Here is a 24,214-nt window from a genome sequence, read left to right as displayed (position 1 = left end):
AAGTCTCTGTGAATAAGGGTTCCATGAAATCCTCCCTCCAGTAGGGCTCATGGGAGGGTCTCAAAATGGGCATGTGTTTAAAAAGGTACATCTGTATTTGCTTACTGCTAAATTGAATAAGTTACCTTCCCACCGGAGTGGTCCCTATTTTTCTACTTGCATTTTTTACGTGCTTTCGAACTGCTAGGTTGGCAGAAGCATGTGGCCGGCATGACTAGGCGCCTTTGGCGTCTAGTCATGCCGGCCACATGACCACGGAGACGTCCTCGGACAAGCGCTGGCTCCTCGGCTTTGAAACGGAGATGAGCACCGGCCCCTAGAGTCAGAAATGACTAGCACGCATGTGCGGGGGAACCTTTACCTTAAATTGAATAAGTACCCCGCAACTGAAGGCTTATAACTGTCTTGTGATACCATTTTACTGATGTGTCTCTGATTTTCTCTTTTACTATTGATTTGGCCTTCTCTAGGGTTAATTGGCCTACATATTCAGGAGAGATGTATGCAGGTACAGTGTCAATGGAACTGGTCATTGTCTGACAGCAAAGGTATCGGGCCTGTAGGCTCAAACATGATTCTAAGACCTGAGATTGGTATCCTAGTCCAGACGTGAGCCTTAATACTTGGCACGTTGGCTTCAAGCTCAGTACTTCATTGGGGGTGCATTTTTGAGGTGCCAAACAAGATCTTGAGAAAATTTGATTGGATGGCTTCATGTATGGCCTGAATTGTATGCCATATAATACTTGGGAAACTGTTTTAGCTGTAAAGAGTTTAACTGCTGTTGGGATATAATTTGCCCCTTGTTGCCTATGAAATGTAATTATTGCTTGTATGCTCTTCTGGGTAGTAGAAGAGATATAATTTACCTGGACAGTTAACTTTCTTGAGGCCCAAAATACTATGTTCAAGAATTTAAAGTATTTCACCTGTTCTAATTCATGGGAATCAATTGTTCATATGTACTTTTGACTTTTGTTAGAAAAGATAGTGCTTTAGATTTGTCATAATTATTAATTGTTCCTCATTACAGCAGGATGCCAGTGTTCTCAGTCATGCCTATAAAAGACAAGAGAGAACTACATCATCAGCATAAAGTAAAATTGGAGTTGTCTGTTAGTTTAGGAGTGCAGATAATCCACTGGGGGGGGGGTTGATCAGAGAATTGATCTATATGTTAAAAAGTGATGGTGCAAGAATGCATCCTTGTTTTACCCTCTTAAGAGTTTGAAAGTTGGAAAGGTCCCCTACTGGTGACATCTTACTTTAAGCCCCGTTTTATCGTATAATTTATGAATTAGGAGCAAGAATCTTTTATTTGGCGGATCTGTTCAGGGTCTTAGCCTTGAAATGTTGTCAAAAGCCGCCTTGAATTAGTTCATGCAGAAATGCTCATGCAGAAATGTTGAAAATTCAAACAGGCTCACAAACTTAAGTACCGTTGTGGGTTGGGTTGAGAAACAGTAAGTGGCTCCAAAATCACCCAGTGAGCTGCTGCGTGTGAATCCTGAGTTTCTCTGGTGCCAGTCCAAAACTTGATATAAGTAGTCCTCGACTTACAACCATTAATTTAATGACTATTCAGAGTTACAACAGCACTGGAAAAAGTGACTTTCTGACCAGTTTTAACACTCATGACCATTGTGGCATCCCCATGGTTGCATGATCAGAATTCGGATGCTTGGCAGTTGGCATGTATTTATGACAGTTGCACTGTCCCAGGTTCATGTGATCACCTTCTGTGGGCTTCTGACAAGCAAAGTCAATGGGGAAGCCAAATTGATGTTACAACTGTATTATTAATTTAACAACTGTTGTGATTCACTTAAATGTCGCAAGAAAGGTCATAAAATGCAGCAAAACTCATTTAACAACTGTCTTGCTTATAGCAACATAAATTTTGAACTCAATTGTGGTTGTAAGTCAAGGACCACCTTTATTGCATGTACAAAGGAAAACAAATATCTTTTTAATTTAATCTCAAATCTCCAAAATTACTAATATTTGTAACAATAGAATGGTCTGATGTAATTTTGGGGAGAAAGTTTATCTTAGAAAATACAGATAGTCCACAATTAATGATTGTAAGATGGACTGAAACTGCCCTTGCTAAATGATATGATCATAAAGTATAATGTCACATGATTACACTGCTTAGTGATGCTAGGTCCCACAGTCTCCATTACACTGTTAATTGAGGATTTCACATGATTATGGCTTCCAGCTAGCTTCCATATTGCCTTTGCTTGTGGAAAATTGCGATTGTGCCAGCAGGGGAAGGTTGCATATATCATTCAGGTGACTGTGAGATGCTGTGACAGTCAGAAACCCAAACCATCTGCTGAGCGCTTGGATTGCAGTCATGTGACCGCGGGGGCACTGTTCTGGCCAGAACTTTGAACACCAGTCATAACTACCTCTCATTCAGAACTGTTACAGGTTCAGGCAGTTGTTGAATTGTTAACAAGAACCACTTGTATAAGCAAGCAATTTATTTTCAGTTTTGTCTTTCTGATTTAAATGTTGGTTACAGTTTGTCTTTAGACTATTTTAGATTGGTCGTATTAGTAGATACTGTAATCATCTATAGATAGTCTTTTGAGCTCCAGCCAGCCAGCCCAACATTGTCGTAACTTGTGATGGTCATAAATTGGGTCACCTATGTGACCAACCTGATTTTACCACTTTTTTTTTGCAGCCATAAACAAATGCAGTAGATGGTTCGGTATGGACACAGTTTTGCCCAAAATGGGACATACATGCCAGTTTGGGCAAAACCATCCTAAAATGTAATCACATGTCTGCAGGAAGCTACAAATGGCTCTAAATGCAGTCTGGTTTCTGAGCCCTCTAAATGCAGTTATGTGATCATGGGGTAAACAGCTGTCAGAACCTTGAATCCAGGCTGTAAGTAAGTACCCTCAGAAATGTCTATAACTTTGAATGGTCACAAAGTAACCAGTCGTAAATAGAAGACTACTTGTCTATATCCCTAAATTTGTTCTGTAGCCTTCATTAAAATGCTCTGACATGGTAGGATGAGTAAATAGGGCTCAAAAAATGTTGTAAACATCAGGATGTTTAGTTTTCACCATACTGTGGATTAGGGTGTACCAGTTCAAATAAAATTATAATAATACTAATGTGCCATAATACTAATGCGCCATACTCTATCTTATGATAATGATACCTTGCAGCATATATAGGAAGAGGATTGTGTCATTGGAGAGAATTTGAATACGCTTTAGCACAGTCTAGTGTCTATTTTAAATGTTTCTAGTAAACTTAAACTATTTGGTTTAATAGTTGAATATGGATTGCTCAAATTTTGGCAGTTGACTTATGTACAGTTGCCAAATGCCTGAATTGCGATCACATGACCAGGGGGCAGTTGTTGGAACTTTGAATCTGGATCGTAAGTAGTCCTGGGGAGATTCATCATAATTTGAGGATTACCTGTATTCTAAATGGGAGCGTCGTCTTCAGGTTAAGGTAGTCTCCTGTGATTTCTTGGACACATCTGTGGAATTGTCTTGGCAACAGTATGTGAGGGATTTGCTATTGCTTGCTTCTGAAGTTTTTTTGGTTTTGTTTTTTTGACTTCCTAGTCTAGCATAGAGTCCTAATATTTTCTGACGGTCTTGCATCCATGTATTTACCTGATTTGGTCATCATTAACATTTTAGATCAGCAGCATGTATATTTTACTTACATATTATTTGAAATAGAGCCTTATCAGGAGACTCAATAAGGAACCACTAATTAAAATTAACCCAGTATTGGCCATGGATTAACATTTCTAAGTGAGTTCTGTGATGGCACAGTGTTGTTTTTACAATGCCAAATAATGTTTTCCTAAAATATGAAACAGACACCAGAGAAAAGAAAGATGGTTGGCCATGGAATTGAACTTTATGGAGTAAATTCATTTATTCTAATTGTTTGGTTATAGAGAAATATGATATTTCTTTATTTGGGACTCTTGTTGGATTTTTAAGAAATAGAGAATGTTTTTCCTTGAATGACATTTTTATATCTCCAGGATAAGATTTAAAATAACATGATATATTAAATTAACTTTCAGGTTATGCAATGGTCTCTGCAAGATGGCTTGTTCTTGAGTTGGAGCTTTTTAAAACAGATCTACGCTGGTACTTCAACTTTATTAAGCGGACTATAATTTTTTCTCTCTCAACAACTACATAAGCAGACAAAATTGCAAAAATCTGCCCTGTTTCGAGTATGACAGCCACGACTCGTGGCTCTCCAGTAGGAGGGAATGACAGTCAGGGACAGGCTCCTGATGGACAGTCCCAGCCTCCTCTCCAGCAGAATCAGGTATGTTAAATATGGCTTTGCAAAGTACATACATTCATTTGACTATAACAGTAGAGAGTTCTAATTTAGAATTAATAATAGGGAGCCACTGTTGGCTGCAAATCTATGTCCACTCAGCGACTGTTCTAAATTACCCTAGTGGTAACTGAGTGGGACTCAACAACGGTTCCTAATCACTATCTATAATGTGATTGATTTTTTAGAAATATTCACAAATTAAGGTGCCTAATAAACAAGGCTCCAGAAATTCTGATCGGATTTGCTAATCAAATGTTTCTGTTTTCCATGACTGTGCTTTGTTCAATGCCAAAGTGAGAATAGATGTGCAATTTAGCTGTTTAGTATAATCTAATCCAGACATGTCAAACACAAGGCCCGGGGGCCAGATCCGGCCCGCGAAGTGGTTTCATGTGGCCCGCGAAGCCATCCTGGAAACAGTGAGGGAATGGCCCCCACTGCCTTGGCCCTGGCCCAGAGACCCTCCTCCTGCCAGAGACCCTCAGATCTGTCCCACTCCTGCCCAGGCCCCCATAGGCACCCTTGATGTGAATGATGTACAGCTGGCCATGCCCACCCAGTAGGCCATACGCACTCTAGCCACGCCCATCCAGTAGGCCACGCCCACCCTGGCCATACCCACCCGGCCCCCTGAGGGCAACCGCAGTGCTGATGCGGCCCTCAATGAAATTGAGTTTGACACCCCTGATCTAATCAGTCTTACTCTTTATGAAGAGTAACTGTATTAATGTTTTGATGAGCCTATAGTAAAAGTCATGCATTTAGTGCACTGGGAAGATTGTTAGTATTCCTTGCAAAATGGGTGCTTCTATGCTAACAGAAATAATTGATATAAGGTAAAGAGTATATATCATACAAGAAACAGTGAGGAAATCAGCAGGACTTAAGAGAGAAACACAGTTGTAGATAGTGTATTTTTTGCTTACCCTGCGGCTTTCTTGCATGCAAAGTATTTAGGTACATGAGACTCTGACCCTAAGCTTTTATCAAAGAGTTCTTTTGTGTACATAGCACAAGTGCTATTTCATATGTTAGCTAATACAGAGGCCCTAAAATGATCGCACTTTTCAGCAATCAATATTAGAAAAGGGTAATCATATTAAAATTTCATTGATTTTGGAAAGAAATAATGTTTTAAATAACAATTAAATTTAGCATCCTGTCAAAAAGATAAAATTGATATCTATCTGTAGATACCATTACGGTAGCAGTCTGTGGAGATTCTCAGTCATCCAGGTCATAGTTATCCCAAATATGTTTTTTCACGAGGCAACTGGACTTTGTAGTTTTTCTTTGAAGACGTTTCGCTTCTCATCCAAGAAGCTTCTTCAGCTCTGACTGGATGATGGAGAATGGAAGGATTTATAATCCTTGCAGAGAGCTGGTCATTTGCATTCTTTTAGAAAGTCGTTGAGGCTACCTGGAGCTTTATCTGTGTTGTCAGGTTCACCTGAGTAGTGCAAATGGCTGTGGAACCCTTCATGGAACTGTTGAAAGGACTCTGCTGTAGACTGAAGATAGATAAATGTCATATCCCAAAGCCCTAAACTAGGGTGTCAAACTGCTGGCCCACAGGCCGGACGCGTCATCCGGAAGCCGTGCCCACCCCATTGCCGGCAATGGCAAAACTCTCCCGATAGTTGCGTGACATCACGTGATGGTGTGAGTTTGACATGTCTGCCCTAAACCCTTTCACAGGAATTCCACCCACTCGCTGGATGGGTGGAATTCCTGTGAAGGAATTTAGGGCTTTGGTTTCTACCTTTTCCATGTAGAGATTGGCCACAATGGGGGACACAGGTGAACACTATGGTAGTCAGAGGTTATAAACATGCAAGCTTGGAATAAAGTGAAAATAAAGACTGTATTGTATTTGTATGGTTGTAGGAAGAACAAGGGACGTGGTGGCTCAGTGGGTTGGGACGCTGAGCTTGTCGATCAGAAGATCGGCAGTTTGGCGGGTCGAATCCCGAGTGCCGCGTAACAGAGTGAGCGCCTGTTACTCGTCCCAGCTTCTGCCAACCTAGCAGTTCGAAAGCACGTAAAAATGCAAGTAGAAAAATAGGGACCACTACGGTGGGAAGGTAACAGCGTTCCGTGCGCCTTTGGCGTCTAGTCATGCCGGCCACATGACCACGGAGACGTCCTCGGACAAGCGCTGGCTCTTCGGCTTTGAAACGGAGATGAGCACCGGCCCCTAGAGTCGGAAACGACTAGCACGCATGTGCGGGGGAACCTTTACCTTTTTACCTTTTAGGAAGAACAAGCAGGTCTGTCTTAGACCACAGTTGGAAATATTAGCACATGGTTAAGTTTTAACGCAGTTTTGGTTATAAAACCTAAATAAGCAGAAAACAGTAATCAACCTTCCTAACCTTTCTAGAATCTCAATTTTAGTCATGTTTAAATGCTCATATGAATCTATGAACAAAAATGATGGAATTTGAATAGTTCATGGAAATCCACTGTTTCCATTTCAGACTTCTTCACCTGATTCTTCAAATGAGAATTCCCCAGCTACTCCCCCTGATGAACAGGGTCAAGGTGATGCCCCACCGCAACTTGAAGATGAAGAACCTGCATTTCCACACACTGATTTGGCAAAATTGGATGACATGATCAACAGGTTATTTTTTTTTAATACTTTTGTAATTTTCAAAATTTCCAACAGTTGTGTGGTTAACTTCTGTTGGCATTTTGGGTGTATTTCAGTAGCTTTTAAGCAAATACACCCACTTCTTGTTTACCAACTACCTTTGTTATTGATTATTTGCAATATGACAAAAAGTAAAAAAAATACTTTCCAACAATGTGTGCACTTATGACCAAATTTTATATTCTTGACAACAATGCATGCTGGAATAAGAGTAACGCTGGTATAGCTATAGGAGAACTTGATTTAAATGAAATGGCAGAAACCCAGTGATCTTCAAAGCATCTATCTTCTCTCAGTATGTATTCATTTAACAACCTGCTCGTTAGAACAGAACTCAGTTGCTAAACAAAAATGCACATAAAATCTTGACTTATTTACAAAGAACACCATTGAATTATGGCAGATTTTTCCTAAGTGCTTCCGAATGTGTGACCCAGGTATTCGGGATACATGAGTGGGAAAAACCTAGATGTAATGTAAAATTAATTATATTCTTACGTTTTCCTAGACCTCGATGGGTTGTTCCTGTATTGCCCAAGGGAGAATTAGAAGTTCTTCTAGAAGCTGCTATTGAGCTTAGTAAAAAGGGTAAGCTGAAAAATAAAACATTAAGAAAAATGGATATTCTTGGCTACATTTTAAAATGGTTTATTTGTGTGAATTGTGAATTCTCTTAAACAGACACTGCCTTAGTACCTTTTCATTCCTATTTCTTTTGTAACAATTCAAAAACATTTAGTTTTTGTAGGTCTGCCATCCATCCTCAGCCTTTTGTGTTCTGATTATTTTTTTCTTCCAGCTTTTCAGATTTTTCACATTAAAAATCCTGTGGTATTAAATATTTTAAATTTACTAAAGAAACTAGTATTTTTACGCAATTTTGATGCAGTACAATAGATACCTAATGCTACAAAGGGCTTTAAATGGCTTTTGAAATTTTTTTTGAATGATCTGTTGTCATTGGTGTTTTGAGGACTGAATTTCCATTGAAATAATTTTATTTTTATTTTTTTTACATAGGTCTTGATGTTAAAAGTGAGGCATGTCAACGATTTTTCCGAGATGGGTTAACAATTTCTTTCACAAAAATACTTACAGATGAGGCAGTGAGTGGCTGGAAATTTGAAATTCATGTAAGTTGGGGTTAGCTACTCAGAAATATATGATAATAAGCTAATTAAGTGTGCTAAAAAAGTGATTTGATTTAATTTCCTTCCATTGCACATAGTGCTTTCTGGGTCCTGGTGATTGTTGAGTGGACTAGCCTCATGTCTTTAAAGCTTCCACATGCTGAAATCCACTCAGCAGGCTCCTCTTGAGTCAGAGCTGACCATGACATGCAGGACAGTGTCACTAATGAGAAAAATCACACATGTACTGTCTGTGCTGGATGGTAAAGAAGTGTCATTGCTGGCCAGGAGGAAAAAAAGTGTTGCCCTGGGTCCGCTGGTATTTTTCTTTTCAACTTTCTGCCTAGTGCTGTGGTGGCGGCGAACCTATGGCATGGGTGCCACAGGTGACACGCAGAGCCCTCTCTGTGAGCACGGGCGCCGTCGCCCCACTTTTAGGCCTTCAGCTGGGTTTTATAAAAAAATTTCGCTTTAGACCTTTGCTGCTGTGTGCATAAAAAAAAAGTTCAATCAATTTCAACTTCTCGCGGGGGAAAAAAATCTCGCAAAGTTGGAATTGATTGATTGAACTTTTTAGTCCCACCCCGTCTGCCGTTACCACCGCAGCCACGCCCACCCAGCACCCAACGATACATGTGGGTTTTGGATTGCAGTTTGGGCACTCGGTCTCTAAAAGGTTTGCCATAGTGCACCCTAGGCATCTTTTGGTCAGTGGCTGTTAATAGAAGAGCAGTGTGGCTGCATTTTGTTTTATTTGCCACGTTTGATGTGTGTCACAGACCCCTTGTAAAAATTATGCAGTTCGACAGGGATCCATAGCCTGCAGTTTGGTAACTGTTAGTCTAAATGTAAAACAGACTGCAGTGTAGCATTATGTTTATTGCAATAAGTTGAGTGGCAGAATTTGAATAAAAGACAGCGTATCTAAAGTCATTTTCTTTTAAATAGAGATGTATCATTAACAACACCCATCGCCTTGTTGAACTGTGTGTGGCAAAGCTGGCCCAAGATTGGTTTCCTCTTCTTGAACTTCTTGCAATGGCCTTAAATCCTCATTGCAAATTCCATCTTTATAATGGTACACGTCCCTCAGAAACTGTTCCTGCTGGAGCTCAGCTAGCTGAAGATGAACTTTATGCTCGTCCTCCAGACCCACGGTCACCAAAGGTATGCCGATTGAAATTGGAACTAGAGGTGAATCTTTATTCCGACTTGTATAAAACCTCTGAAAAGTAATTTCCTGAGATAAGGGAGAACTACAGAAGCTGCATTATGGAACCTAACATAAATAAGATTTTTAAAGATGATAATCCTGCCTTTGTTTCTGACAAAATAAAATACTTATTCTGCCTTTAAAATGTCATAATTAAGACTGAATTTCAGGTGATATAATTTTTCAAATTTCAATGAAGTGATAGTACTACGTAAAGGTAAAAGACCAATAATTTTAAGAATATTGGCAATTAATTTTAATCAGATATGTTGAGCAACATCTTTGCGACATAAATATATGTTTTGGTGGTAGAAATTACTTGGAGAAAACATTGTTTTGCAGGGTTGGCTAGTAGATCTCATCAACAAGTTTGGCACGTTAAATGGGTTTCAAATCCTACACGATCGTTTTATGAGTGGATCAGCATTGAATGTTCAGATTATTGCAGCTCTCATCAAGTAAGTTCTAAGGAAGTGTTTGGAATTTGTCACCTGAACAAGAATAACTCATTTTAATTCAAATATCTTTCTGTATACTGGATGATAAAGTTACTATTATATGCACATATTTCCACACTCCTCAAAATACAAAGAAGATTATGCAGTTCTGAAATATAAGAACATGAAAATACGTAGTATTAATAACTAAACTCGGTGGGCGGTTTATATTCCATACTGGATTTGACCCTATAGAAAACATTTTTTCTCTTAACAGATCAGAATAACAGGGTTGTGTTTTTTTTCAATTATTCCCATTTGCTGTCAAAAATAATTTTTTGACTGTGAAACAGGTAATAAGAGATAGATTCTATAATCTGGTTCCCATTAAAGTCATTGATGGCTACAATTCAGATTGCTAAACTGTTGTAAACCATACCCCCCAAAAATTCTATCCTATTTGTTACCCTCATTGTTACATTTCAAAATTTCAAAATCTTTTAAAGTTTTTGATAGCATATGAAAAGCTTTGTGTTGCAATTGTTACTACTTAAAACAAAAACTACATTTATTGCACTGCAAAATGAAAAGAACCTTATTTTGTAATTCTGATTTAAATGCACTGTGTTTAGTTTGCTTAACAAAATTAATCAATTTCTTATTGGATTTGAACTTGTATAATGTGTTGTAACCCAAGGGTCCCCAATCCCCCATCCGTGGACCAGTACCGGGCCGTGGTATGCCAGCAACCGGTCCACACAAACAAGCAAAAGTCCCATCTGCAGGATGCAGGCAACACACAAAACCACACACCCTCCGATCCATGGAAAAACCTCTCTCCACGGAACTGGTCTCTGGTGCCCAAAAGGTTGAGGATCTCTGCTGTAACCAACTGATTTCAGATTTCATTCAGTGTTGAATGCCCTGACATACCCTAAAGTGAAGCTCACAGTTCAAAACTCCCAAGTTAACTTGGAATTATTATCTGAGTTATTATAAAAGTTCTATTGCCACTAACTCCAAGCAGGTGACTTACATCAGCACCAAAGTTGTAGTAACAAGATAGGGACAAAGTTAGTATAAATATTATAAGAACTAACATTTAAAAACCCATTGCTCCATAGATGCAGTAAATGGCTCCAGCATAGAATTCTATCCTACTTCACCTCATGGAATGTGCCCCTTCAGAGATTATACATTATACACATATTATCTCAGTTTAGCCTCTATCTTTTCTATTTTCTTTCCACATTTCATCATTACCTAGCAAAAACATTGTGGATTATTTCTGCAGAAGAGATCAGAGACAGCTTCCCAGCTGTTTCCTAACTTCAGTCCTTATGCTCTCTCCAATACTTGCCACTGGATCCAAAGCTTCTAGCTGTTCTACTTTTTAAAACTTGGATTGACAAACAGTAATTGTTACCTATATTAAGACTGTAATCAGTCAGATTTACCCTGAAGTTTTAAATTCAGTTCTTGTTTCATACACAGCAAAAGGGTTTAGATAGCTTATTTGCTTTGATTAATTTTTGTGAAATAAATTATAAATGTGGCTGCTTAACTTGCTACTTCAAACTAGTTTTTCCTTTACATTGATATTTTTTTTCCAGACCATTTGGACAGTGCTATGAGTTTTTAACACTGCATACAGTGAAGAAATACTTCCTTCCAATTATAGAAATGGTTCCACAGTTTTTAGAGAACTTAACTGATGATGAACTGAAGAAAGAAGCTAAGAATGAAGCCAAAAATGATGCTTTGTCGATGATAATAAAATCTCTGAAGAACTTAGCGTCAAGAGTTCCAGGACAAGAGGAAACAGTAAAAAATTTAGAAATATTTAGATTGAAAATGATACTTAGGTAAGATCTCTTCAGTTGTGTTAATGCTTTTTAGGAGTTGAGTTATCTTGTTCTGCTCCCCTTAAAATGTTACTTTAACATTTCTTCATAGGTTATTACAAATTTCATCTTTCAATGGAAAAATGAATGCACTAAATGAAGTTAACAAAGTGATATCTAGTGTGTCATATTATACCCATCGACATGGCAATCCTGAAGAGGAGGAATGGCTTACAGCAGAAAGAATGGCGGTAAACTTCTTTTCTTTAATTTAGTGGGAAAGTGTTTAAAGAATATGCATCAGTTTATTTATTTTATTTATCAAATTTATATAGCCACCCATCTCATGAAAAGTGACTCTGGGCAGTATACAATAATTATGAACATTACTTATATAAAAGCAAACATATAAAATATAAAAGTAAACATAAAAAAAATTAATTAAGACCAAACATGTAGAAACCTAAGTAGAGAGAGAGAGTGAATGTACCTCAGTAATGGAGCCATCTAAACATATCTCCAGTTCCCTGGACCCCCAGACTTGGTGACATCACCAGATCTCCAGGGGCTTCCAGAATATCAAGGATAGAGTTAACCTAATTCACATTATATCTTGCTACATGCTTACTACATAGCAAAACTGTACTGTCCTTAGTCATTGTGAAATTTGGGCTAGCCAGTTGAGTGTGCTTGTTCTAGGAAGAAAAAGCTGATGAATATTATTAGTATTCCTTTTTTTCAAATTATGGTTCCCATCCCCAAGAGTTTTATAATGCATTACTTCACTTATCTAAAGAAAAAAAGGGAAATGCGTATATATTCTAATTGTATCCAATACATTCATGTTCTGCTTAGGAATGGATCCAGCAAAACAATATTTTATCAATTGTGTTGCGAGATAGTCTACATCAACCTCAATATGTAGAAAAGTTAGAGAAAATTCTTCGTTTTGTCATCAAAGAAAAGGCCCTAACTTTGCAAGACCTTGACAACATTTGGGCTGCCCAGGTAAGAGTTAAATACTATTATCTTGCGTGAGACCATCTCTGTTTTGTATGGCCATATTTTGTCTGTCTGTTTTACTACAATATTAAATATTTAATGCTTTCGTCTCTGAATCATTGTCCTATCCCTTTACAAGGGGGCAAAAAAAATTAACTCTTTTCAAGTTACAAATAAACGACAAGTATTTTTAGAAATAGCTCTAGTTTAAATTGTTCAGTACAGATAGTCCATAAAATTGTAGTTTACTTGTAACTTGAAAAGAGTTAAAAAAAATTGCCCCCTTGTAAAGGGACAAAAGAGCCTGTGGAAGATGCTGTGCTTAGATTATGTTTCTTATTGTTGGGATAGTTACAGTAGGGAACTGGTACGTAGGGAAGTATATCCACAATGCCTGAGGGGAAGGATGGAAGGGAAGTTCTGGCAAAATTAAGGGATTGAGAAGGCAAGAGGGGTATGAATTTCTGGGAGCTACTGAAGGGAAGGCAGGAAGCAGCCTTTCTTTATTCATCCCCCACCCACCCCCACAAATCACCCTGAGATTCCTCCAGAATTTTTTTTTAGCCTAAATGTTTTGTTTTTACTGAAATGGGACTGCTTTGAAGCTGTTCATAAAAATTTGAAGGAGGGGGGAAGGGGAGGGGGGAGGGCTGGGTTGGGTTGGGAAGGGAGGGTGGGGGTGGAGAGGGGTTGTTTTGTTAAAGATAAAATGTATTGAAAAACTTTTCAATAAAGAAAAATTGAAGCAATAATGTGTATATTGTATCATGCACACCCCTACTCTGATCTTAAGCATTGCAGTCTTTTCATTTATGTTTAAACTTTTTCCTATCTTTTCTGATCTCATTTTCCTTTCTTTGCATATATTCATGGAATATACAGGTAGTCCTCGACTTACAACAATTCATTTAGTGACTGTTCAAAGTTTCAACGGCACTGAAAAAAGTGACTTATGATCATTTTTCACACTTACAATCTTTGTAGCATCCTCATGACCATGTGATCAAAATTCAGATGCTTGGCAACTGGTTCATACTTTTGACCATTGCTGTGTCCCAAGGTCATGTGATCATCTTTTGCAACCTTTTGACAAGCAAAATCAATGGGGAAGCTATATTCACTTAACAACCATGTTACTAACTTATCAACTGCAGCGATTCACTTAACTGTGGCAAGAAAGGTTGTAAAATGGGGCAAAACTCACTTAACAAATGTCACTTGACAGAAATTTTGGGCTCAATTGTGGTCATAAGTTGAGGACTACCTAATAACCTTCACCCTTTCAGCTTCATCATTCCCAATCAAAGGTCTCATGAAGCTTGAGCAATTTTCACTTCCTTTATCTCATATTTTATCCTGAACTACTTCCAAAGTACTTTCCAGGGGAAATTCAAGCATCTCTCTGATGTTATGTAGTGAAGCAATTTTACTTTTCTGTCATCACATTGCATGTTCTAGCTTTCTTCCAGAAGTTAGGTTGCAGTTCTTCAAAGGTTGCTTGTTTCTGTTTTGTTCAAGCTGAGATACATATAATGGAAGGAACCATGCATTATTAAGCATGTTTGGTTTTTCCCCTTTTCATTTATTTTGAGCTTTTTGATGATAGCTTTGTAAAGCAGCAGGTACATCATAAGTTACCACACCAGTCCTTGAATTTTAATCAGTTTACCTTAAAATGGTGCTTTGTGATAGTAATGTTGCAACATGTACCTTTTCCTACAAATAACAGAGAAACAACATTAATAATATTGCTTTTCAAGGCAGGAAAACATGAAGCCATTGTGAAAAATGTACATGATCTTCTTGCAAAATTGGCCTGGGATTTCTCTCCTGAACAGCTTGACCATTTGTTTGATTGCTTTAAGGTAATTAGTCTATTAATTTGTTATTCATTGAGCTCCTTTAAGTAGGATATAATAAAATTTAAATTTATATTGATGTTAATAGGTGGTACCTGGCTCAATAGAATAGAATAGGTGTATCTGGCTCAATAGTAGTAACTGCGAAAGGGATCTTGTAGTCCTTAAATATGAGCCAGCAATGTGCTACAGCTGCTAAAAAAGCCAATCCAGTCCTAGGTTGCATTAACAGGAATAGAGTCAAGATCACATAAAGTGTTAGTACTTCTTTATAATGCCTTGGTAAGACTACACTTGGAATACTGCATCCAGTTTTGTTCGCCACAATATAAAAAGATGTTGAGATTAGAAAGAGTGCAGAGAAGACCAACAAATATGATCAGGGAACTGGAGGTTAAAACATATAAGAAATGACTGCAGGAATTGGGTATGACTAGTTTAATGAAAAGAAGGATTAGGGGTAACCTGATAGCAGTGTTCCAATATCTAAGGGGCTACCACAAAGAAGAGGGATCAACCTATTCTCCAAAGCACCTGAAGCCAGGACAAAAAGCAATGGATGGAAACCAATCAAGGAGAGAATCAACCTAAACTAAGGACAAATTTCTTGATGAAAGAATTCGTAGAACGACTTGCCTCCAAAAGTTTGGGTGCTCCAATACTGGACGTTTTTAAGAAGAGATTGGATAACGTTTGTCTGAAATGGTATAGGGTTCCTGCCTGAGCAGGAGGTTGGACTAGAAGACCTCCAAGGTCCCTTCCAACTCTGTTATTTGTTTACTATAGTAAATAACCTTCAGATTCAGCTTTCTGAAATTTCTTTTACCAAGTCAAATCCCCTTTGTTGTTTATAGTATTTGAAATTGTATATTAAAATGTAGCAATTATATTTCATTGATATTTTACTACAGGTATAAGAGACAGGTTGACATTTCTTTTCAAATGATAGAGTCAGATAATTTGCAGTGGAATCCAATTTTCTTTTAAGAAGAACTTTGTTCTCCTGTTACTTAAGTATAGTATAAATTTGTTGAAGTTTTTATGGGTAAAAACCAATGGATTTCTTGCGTTTTCTTGAAGAGTTGTAAAAATAATTGTGCAGCCGGATATGTTTTGACTAATATTTTGCATTAAATTTGATTGGTATTGGAAAATACCTTAAAATGATATTAAAAATTGGTATTCTATTTGTAAAACCATGGATTTGCTTTCATTTAGAAGAACTGGAAAAGAGGCTTTCAGTCAAATGAAGTCTTTGAAAATGATTTTAAAGTAATTGCAGTCTTACTATTAATTGCTCAGTATGGTTGAAGAAAACAAGAAAATTAAGACCGGGTCGTGTGTGTGTGTGCGTGCGTGCGTGTACACTGGTTGCCGGCCCACTCCATCCCACCGTCTGGTTGCTTATGGTCACACCGGAGCAGGAGAGCATATGTTGCATCAGTGCCACTGCCGCTTGCCGGACTGCCATGCTACGGAGGATGGGCGGGGGAGCCTCGGTCATCTCACCCGTTCCCCTTCCGCCGTTTTGGAGCCAGGGGGGAATGATGGCAAAAGGCCGCCACTACACATCCGCCACTAGAAGGGCTTTCTTCGGTCCCTTACCACCGGCCTCCAGAGCTGCCACAATTGAAACCATACAGCCATACCAGTGGCGAACGGGGAGCAGACAGTGCGACACAGTGATGCAGGACTCAAGTTGTAGGAGGAGGAGGCTGTCAGCACCAGCAGGTGATCTGCGAGGTGGGATGGTGCCAGCAAGGACCAAAGAAACCACCTTCAGCAGCGAATGCGGCTGATGTGCAGCAGTGGCAGAGGCCTTTCACTATCACTCTCCCCTGGCTTTGAAATGGGGGAGAGGGACTGGGTAATGCGACTGAGCCTCCCCCACCTATCCTCCATAGCATGGCAGTCTGGCTCAGGAGGGGAGTGAAAGGGAAAAGGCGGGTGGGCAGCAGGGTCATTGAACAGGTGAGGGGAGGTCGCCGAGTGGCCTGGCTGCAGGGGCTCTGAGGTAAGTAGGTGTGGGCAACGTGTGGCAGCTCCACTCCCCCCCATTTCACCTTATCTCTTGGTAGTGGGACCAGTGCACCATGCGCTCTTCTGCCCCCATTGCGGTAGCGAGCATTGGGATGGAGTGGGCGGTCTCTTTAAGTAGGGCTTATTTTTGGGGTAGGGCTTATATTAGGCTCAAGCCAAAAATATCAAGCTAGGGCTTATTTTTGGGGTGGGTCTTATTTTGGGGGAAACACAGTATATGTTATTTAAAATAGTTGTGTGTGAATTCTAAATGTTAATTTGTATTTTAATATTACAGTTTCTTAAAGTTTTCTTAGTATTATAGGACTGTATTTTTAACTTTCCATGGATTTCCCTTTGGTTTTTAGGCAAGTTGGACAAATGCAAGTAAAAAACAACGTGAAAAGCTACTTGAGCTAATCCGACGTCTTGCAGAAGATGATAAAGATGGTGTGATGGCACACAAAGTACTAAATCTTCTATGGAATTTAGCACATAGTGATGATGTTCCAGTTGATATCATGGATCAAGCTCTCAGTGCCCACATTAAAATTTTAGATTACAGTTGTTCACAGGTAAGGATGAATTGTTAGTTAGCCACTAACAATCAACTTGCCAATATTTCATTAAAAATATGTTTCCTCCCCCCCAATCCTCTAAAGCAGGATTTTTCAAATTGTAGGTGGGTAAATTCAAGGGAAATTTGCACTTAGTGGGTGGTTCCACACACAAAGCTGGAATGCTATAACAACTTGGTCCCAATCTGTCTGGGTGTCCTCATAGGACGATGGCTTTGTGTGCACAAGCTGAGTAACCAGGGAACACTGACAAGTGTATGTGCTCTCTCCTCACTGCCTGTTTATGAAGAATAGCACATAGCAAGTTGTTTAGGTCAGCCAGGAAGGAAGGGTTGCTTCACCATTTACAGCACAGGGTAGCTCTGGTTTTACCACTGCAGTTTTGGCAGTAGCTGTAAAGTGCTTGCAGATTGTTCATGCCCAATTGAAGAGAGGATGTGGAACCTAAAGACCAAAGGGCCCTGCCAAGAGTAAAGCAACCAGCCACTAATAATTCCACTTCACCATGCAGCAGAGCAGCCTGGCATTTCTTAGATTTCCTCTTAGGGATTAGCATCCAGGACTCTTACCTGCCCCACCCCACACCCCGCCAGCAAGCCATGGACTTGCTTCATAGGTTTTTGAGTCACGGTTCTATCTTGCACTTTAGGCAGCTTGTCTGTGTAGGTTGCTCAAGGTAAACTGCTGAACTCTGCAGATAACTTAGATGTGCATGTGTGCACCCATCCCACTAGCAGGTGAAGCAGGCAGGCAGGCTGCAGAAGAAGCTAGAATGTGTCTGAGCTGTATACAAGTGGCTGTGCAGAGGGAATCAGCTTATATGGAGGGCATATATAGTATTTATTTATTTTATTTAATTAGATTTTTATACCGCCCTATTCCCGAAGGACTCAGGGCGGTTTACAGGGCAGCATAAAATACAATATAAAAGATAATATAAAATTAAAATAAATTAAATTAATTAAGCCCAACAATTAAAACAATATTTAAAAAGCTAAAACCCCTTCAGTCCAGGCCTGATAAATCGAAAAGCCAGGTTTTCAGGTCCTGGTGAAATGAACGCAGATCGGGGGCAGTCCGGAGTTCCACAGGTAAATCATTCCAAAGGGCAGGCACGCCCAGAGAATGCCCTCCCTCTGGGGATCACCCGCCGGCACTCCCTAACTGGCAGCACCCTAAGGAGGGCCTCTCTATGGGAGTGCACAGGACGATGGGAAGTTGATGTTGGCAGCAGGTGCTTCCTAAGATAATCCGGACCCATGCCATGTAGGGCTTTATAGGTCATCATGCTAGATTGGTCTGCAAAATTGGCAGGTAGAGGGGAAAATAATACGTGAGAGTATTTGGAAGCAAGAAAGAACATTTGAGAGCTATAGAAACACAGGCAGTGACATATGTTGATTTTTAGAGAATATTCAGAAACCTCTGCCCTTTCCTCATCCCCTTCCTTGCAGGACTTGTGATTATAAGGGCAGTTCTTGCAAGGGATGTAACATCAGTTAGTGTGGGCAATATGAGATATAAAATAGTACGTGATGGTTCTTTGTGGCTAATGACTCCTATTGCTCCTTTGTGTCTGTTGTGGAAGATTGCTCTTGAATTGGGTCTAATTTAGTTTTGATTTAATCCTTTGGAGTGCTATAGTTTCAGCGGCAACCTAGCTTTGAGCTTGCCAGTCTTATCCAACTAGTGCTGATTATGGGAAATGCATCCCTCTATATCAGCGGTTCCCAACCTTTTCTATACCCCACACCCCTAGAACACTTCCGATATATTCTTGCACCCCTTACAAAAATAATACCTGGTTATGCATATACACTATAAATAAATGATACATTGTTATAAAATTTCAGTCTTGCTCCTTTGGGGCAGGAATAATAGCTGGCCCAAATTCTGACAAAACTTTAGCTTTCCATGTACAAGCAGGATAAGAAAGCAACTTGATTTTATACTTATAGTTGGCATCTGTTATTTAGAAGTAGGTTCTCTCTGCTTTTGCCCAGGTTGATCTTACATTTCTAGTTCATTTTTGGCCAATGTTTATCCTCATTCCTTCATGTTTATGCTTCCTTTTCTTTTCCTGAAGGATCGAGATACACAAAAAATACAGTGGATAGATCGTTTTATAGAAGAACTTCGCACAAATGACAAATGGGTCATTCCAGCTTTGAAACAAATTAGGGAAATTTGTAGTTTGTTTGGAGAAGCGCCACAAAACTTAAGGTGAGATGTTAAGATAATTTTCTAGTAAATTGTAATAAAATCTAGTACAATGTATGTGTCAAGGTTCCAACTAATGGACCCAAACAAATCAGAACTCTGAAGCTTGAAGTTCCTCAAAGAACATGTTTATTGGATACATAATATCAGCATGGTCAAAAGTGAAACCAACTCTAAACTTTCCCCCTAGGAATTCAATGTAATTAAATGTAACACTTTCCTTCCCCTATTATGATATTGATCACACTACCCAGTGGTGAGATTCAGCCGGTTATCACCACTTTTGCAGAACCAGTAGCTAATTTTAAGTTGCTCAGGCCCAGAACAGACTTCTGGAAGCGGCATCCACACAGAAAACTGGTGGTTCACATATTTGAATCCCACCACTGACGCTACCCAATGAGTGCAATTGGCAGGCTCTGTGACACTTCTTCTCTTCACCTTCCAGCACCTGTGGGAATGACCTTGGTTCCCATGGGATCATTCCATATTTAGTCTAGCAATCCTTTCAGTTTCTTTTCTTCCGTCCTCCCAATTTGTGTGGCAACTGAGAACGACAGATGGCTTCAGCCAGGTTCGTTCCAAAAGTATGAATAGATTATGTATTTAATTTTTTTTATTGAAAAGTTTTAGAATACATTTTTAAATACAAAACCCCTCCCCTCCCCTCTCCCCAACTCTCCCCTCCCCTCCCCGACTTCCCAGAGCTAAATACAGGGTATAAAAATACAAACAAACATAATCTAAAATATGCAAACAACAATAAAATATTAAATTCTATCGCACTTTAACTCTCAGTAAAATAACTACAAGCTAGTTATACATCATATATATCCACTACTTATTCAAATGCTAAGTGAAACATTTTAGTCCCATATTTATTCTGAATATAATCTATCCATCTCTTCCACTCCACAATGTATCTCTGTTGCGATTGATCTTTCAAATACGCTGAGATCTTTGCTATCTCCGTCAAGTTAGAAACTTTTAAAGTCCATTCTTCTATAGTCGGCAGTTCTTCCTTCTTCCAATATTGCGCCACTAAAAGTCTCGCTGCCGTAATTAAATTCAACATCAATTTAATATCTACAACAGTGGTATCTGTGATAATACCCAATAAAAACAATTGCGGAGAAAACTTTATCCTTTTCTTAAATATTTTTTGCATATTCCACCAAATTTTAATCCAGAAAGCTTTAACCTTTTTACAAGTCCACCATATATGAAAATACGTTGCATCCTCACAACCACACCTCCAACATTTGGGCTGGCAGTTCGGATACATACTTGCTAATTTTTTAGGATCTAAATGCCACCTATAAAACATTTTGTTAAATTTCTTTAGTTATGTGGTAATAGGAAGTATTCCTGTAGAATGCATATAATTCCATGCAACAAACTTAAATAGCCAAATTTAATTATTTTTTGTGAGCTGCCCACTCCTGCTTAAGATGAGCAGCCATATAAATCTTTTAAATAAAATAAATCAGTAAGTAATTAGTTTAGAAATATCACAGAATTATCAAATTATTAGCCTCCTTCAAATGGTGACAAGAATGTGACCTTTGAGAATGGATAGGGGCAAAAGAAAGTCTTATGAAGGAGTCCCCAATCTCTTCAGCTCATTAGCCTTTTCATGAAGTTTCAGATTGCTCATTGACACACACACCCCAAACTTTTATTGTATGAAAATAATAATACTTTAATATAATATAAATAATACTGAAACAATAATGGATAACCTCATTGACTTGTGGGAGTTGATGTTGACCATTTTGGAGAACTCTGGTTTAAGGAATTTGAAATAAGACTGTATTGGTCAGTTAAATCTTTGGATATTGTTAAGGTGCAAATTGTTAGAGTATAAATTTTGTGTGGTGGGGGATAAGAGAAATATTGAAGCTGAGTTGCCATTAATATTCATGTCAGTTATTTCAATTTTAAAAGAGCAATTGAGAAAGTCATAATTAACATATTTATCTTCATTGCATGGTTGGCAGTGTTTCAAGAATTAGGGTTACAATTCAGTCCTTTGACCATCAGAGCACAAAGAACATATAGATAGTTCTCACTTAATAATAGGAATTGGAGCAGGAATTTTCATTGCTAAGCAGCACAATATGATGTCTAATGACCACACCACTTAATAATGGAAATTTTGCATTTCTGGTTTCCATTGTTAAGCAAAGCCTATGCAGTCATCAAGTGCAATGTCATATGGTCAGTATTCATGACCACCTGCTGGCTTCCCCATTGACTTTGTTGGAAGCCAGCAAAGAAAGTTACAAATGATGATCGTAGGACATTGTGACATGGTAAGTACGAGGACTTACATAAGTAGCACTTGTTCAGTGCCACCATAAGTTTGAATGGTCACTGAATGAGTGATCATTAAGCAAGAACCATCTGTTCTCACCAGAAGAGAGGAATGGTCAAGATGTTTGACCTATAAAATTATCCCAAACAGCTAAAAATGGATTGAAATCACCCTGTTCATATTGTGCCACTGAATTTTTTTGATGCGATTGTAGGGTTTTAAGGACCTATCAACTATATTGGACTTAACATCTTTCTTCTGTCAGAAAACAGCATTCATCTTCATATTGGATTTTAAATTTGTCAATAATTTTTGCTAGATGGCAAACTATGGTTCAGACATTTTTCAGAAGAGATTGTATTATGGTATAGAGCAGGGGTCTCCTGTGGACCAGCACCAGTCCGCAGCATGCCAGAAACCATCTGCGCAAACAAGCAAAACCCATCCACAGGATGCAGGCAGTACATGAAACCACGCCCCCTCTGGTCCATGAAAAATCTCTCCTCACGGAACCAGTCCCTGGTACCCAAAAGGTTGGGGACCTCTGGTATAGAGAACAGGTTGAACAATTCAATAAGCTATGAAAACAGTTCCATGACAGATTTTATGAAGAGAGTGCCTTTGATATAAAGCTGTAGTTCCTGATGTTTATTCTGTTACATATTGAATTTTAAATTGACTTGGTTTATGATTACCGTATATACTTGAGTATAAGCCGAATTTTTCAGCCCACTTTTTGGGCTGAAAAATTCCGCTTCGGCTTATACTCCAGTCAACAAAAAAACTTACCGAGGACTTGTGCGCGGCCGAGGCTTTGGTGCTTCCGGGATCGCGCGCACCTCTCCCAAGCCACCGCCGTCCGAGACCTGCCGAAGTTTGGGGAGGTTTGGGGAGGTGCGCGCGCACCTCCCCAAACCTCCCCAAACGGCAGGTCTCCGTTCCTCCGCGCCCTGCCTGCCTGCTTCTTTCCGCAGCGGAAAGAAGCAGGCAGGCAGGGCGCGGAGGAACGGAGACCTGCCGACGTTTGGGGAGGTTTGGGCGCCTCCCCAAACGTCGGCAGGTCTCCGTTCCTCCTGCCGACGTTTGGGGAGGTTTGGGCGCCTCCCCAAACCTCCCCAGGTCTCCGTTCCTCCGCGCAGACCTGCCGACGTTTGGGGAGGTTTGGGCGCCTCCCCAAACCTCCCCAGGTCTCCGTTCCTCCGCGCAGACCTGCCGACGTTTGGGGAGGTTTGGGCGCCTCCCCAAACCTCCCCAGGTCTCCGTTCCTCCTGCCGACGTTTGGGGAGGTTTGGGCACCTCCCCAAACCTCCCCAGGTCTCCGTTCCTCCGCGCAGACCTGCCGACGTTTGGGGAGGTTTGGGCGCCTCCCCAAACCTCCCCAGGTCTCCGTTCCTCCGCGCAGACCTGCCGACGTTTGGGGAGGTTTGGGCGCCTCCCCAAACCTCCCCAGGTCTCCGTTCCTCCGCACAGACCTGCCGACGTTTGGGAAGGTTTGGGCACCTCCCCAAACCTCCCCAAACGTCGCGCAGACCTGCCGATGTTTGGGGAGGCGCCCAAACCCTCCCAAACGTCGGCAGGTCTGCGCGGAGGAACGGAGACCTGGGGAGGTTTGGGGAGGCGCCCAAACCTCCCCAAACGTCGGCAGGAGGAACGGAGACCTGCCGACGTTTGGGGAGGCGCCCAAACCTCCCCAAACGTCGGCAGGTCTGCGCGGAGGAACGGAGACCTGGGGAGGTTTGGGGAGGTGCCCAAACCTCCCCAAACGTCGGTAGGAGGAACGGAGACCTGGGGAGGTTTGGGGAGGCGCCCAAACCTCCCCAAACGTCGGCAGGTCTGCGCGGAGGAACGGAGACCTGGGGAGGTTTGGGGAGGCGCCCAAACCTCCCCAAACGTCGGCAGGTCTGCGCGGAGGAACGGAGACCTGGGGAGGTTTGGGGAGGCGCCCAAACCTCCCCAAACGTCGGCAGGAGGAACGGAGACCTGCCGACGTTTGGGGAGGCGCCCAAACCTCCCCAAACGTCGGCAGGTCTGCGCGGAGGAGCGGAGACCTGGGGAGGTTTGGGGAGGCGCCCAAACCTCCCCAAACGTCGGCAGGAGGAACGGAGACCTGCCGACGTTTGGGGAGGTTTGGGGAGGCGCCGAAACCTCCCCAAACGTCGGCAGGTCTGCGCGGAGGAACGGAGACCTGGGGAGGTTTGGGGAGGTGCCCAAACCTCCCCAAACGTCGGCAGGAGGAACGGAGACCTGGGGAGGTTTGGGGAGGCGCCCAAACCTCCCCAAACGTCGGCAGGTCTGCGCAGAGGAACGGAGACCTGGGGAGGTTTGGGGAGGCGCCCAAACCTCCCCAAATGTCGGCAGGAGGAACGGAGACCTGCCGACGTTTGCGGAGGTTTGGGGAGGCGCCCAAACCTCCCCAAACGTCGGCAGGTCTGCGCGGAGGAACGGAGACCTAGGGAGGTTTGGGGAGGTGCCCAAACCTCCCCAAACGTCGGCAGGAGGAACGGAGACCTGCCGACGTTTGGGGAGGTTTGGGGAGGCGCCCAAACCTCCCCAAACGTCGGCAGGTCTGCGCGGAGGAACGGA

The 24,214-nt window shown here is 40.9% G+C and overlaps 1 protein-coding gene across 2 annotated transcripts in view; it reads left to right on the top strand.

Moving 5' to 3' along the window:
* USP9X (ubiquitin specific peptidase 9 X-linked) overlaps nucleotides 1-24,214 on the top strand; it is a 127,642-nt gene that overhangs the window by 36,651 nt on the left and 66,777 nt on the right. For both annotated transcript variants that reach the window (XM_081327628.1, XM_081327627.1), the window contains 12 exons: nucleotides 4,085-4,338; nucleotides 6,837-6,982; nucleotides 7,521-7,600; nucleotides 8,033-8,145; nucleotides 9,091-9,309; nucleotides 9,698-9,813; nucleotides 11,406-11,657; nucleotides 11,749-11,887; nucleotides 12,492-12,644; nucleotides 14,399-14,503; nucleotides 16,885-17,091; nucleotides 19,181-19,317. In XM_081327628.1, the coding sequence (XP_081183754.1) occupies nucleotides 4,243-4,338; nucleotides 6,837-6,982; nucleotides 7,521-7,600; nucleotides 8,033-8,145; nucleotides 9,091-9,309; nucleotides 9,698-9,813; nucleotides 11,406-11,657; nucleotides 11,749-11,887; nucleotides 12,492-12,644; nucleotides 14,399-14,503; nucleotides 16,885-17,091; nucleotides 19,181-19,317 (1,763 nt within the window). In that variant the 5' untranslated portion in view covers nucleotides 4,085-4,242. The remainder of the gene's footprint in view (nucleotides 1-4,084; nucleotides 4,339-6,836; nucleotides 6,983-7,520; nucleotides 7,601-8,032; nucleotides 8,146-9,090; nucleotides 9,310-9,697; nucleotides 9,814-11,405; nucleotides 11,658-11,748; nucleotides 11,888-12,491; nucleotides 12,645-14,398; nucleotides 14,504-16,884; nucleotides 17,092-19,180; nucleotides 19,318-24,214) is intronic.

This window comes from Vipera berus, assembly GCF_964194415.1.
Source record: "Vipera berus genome assembly, chromosome: 4".
Classification (NCBI taxonomy): Eukaryota; Metazoa; Chordata; class Lepidosauria; order Squamata; family Viperidae; genus Vipera; species Vipera berus.
This window is presented reverse-complemented; position numbering and strand designations above follow the sequence as displayed.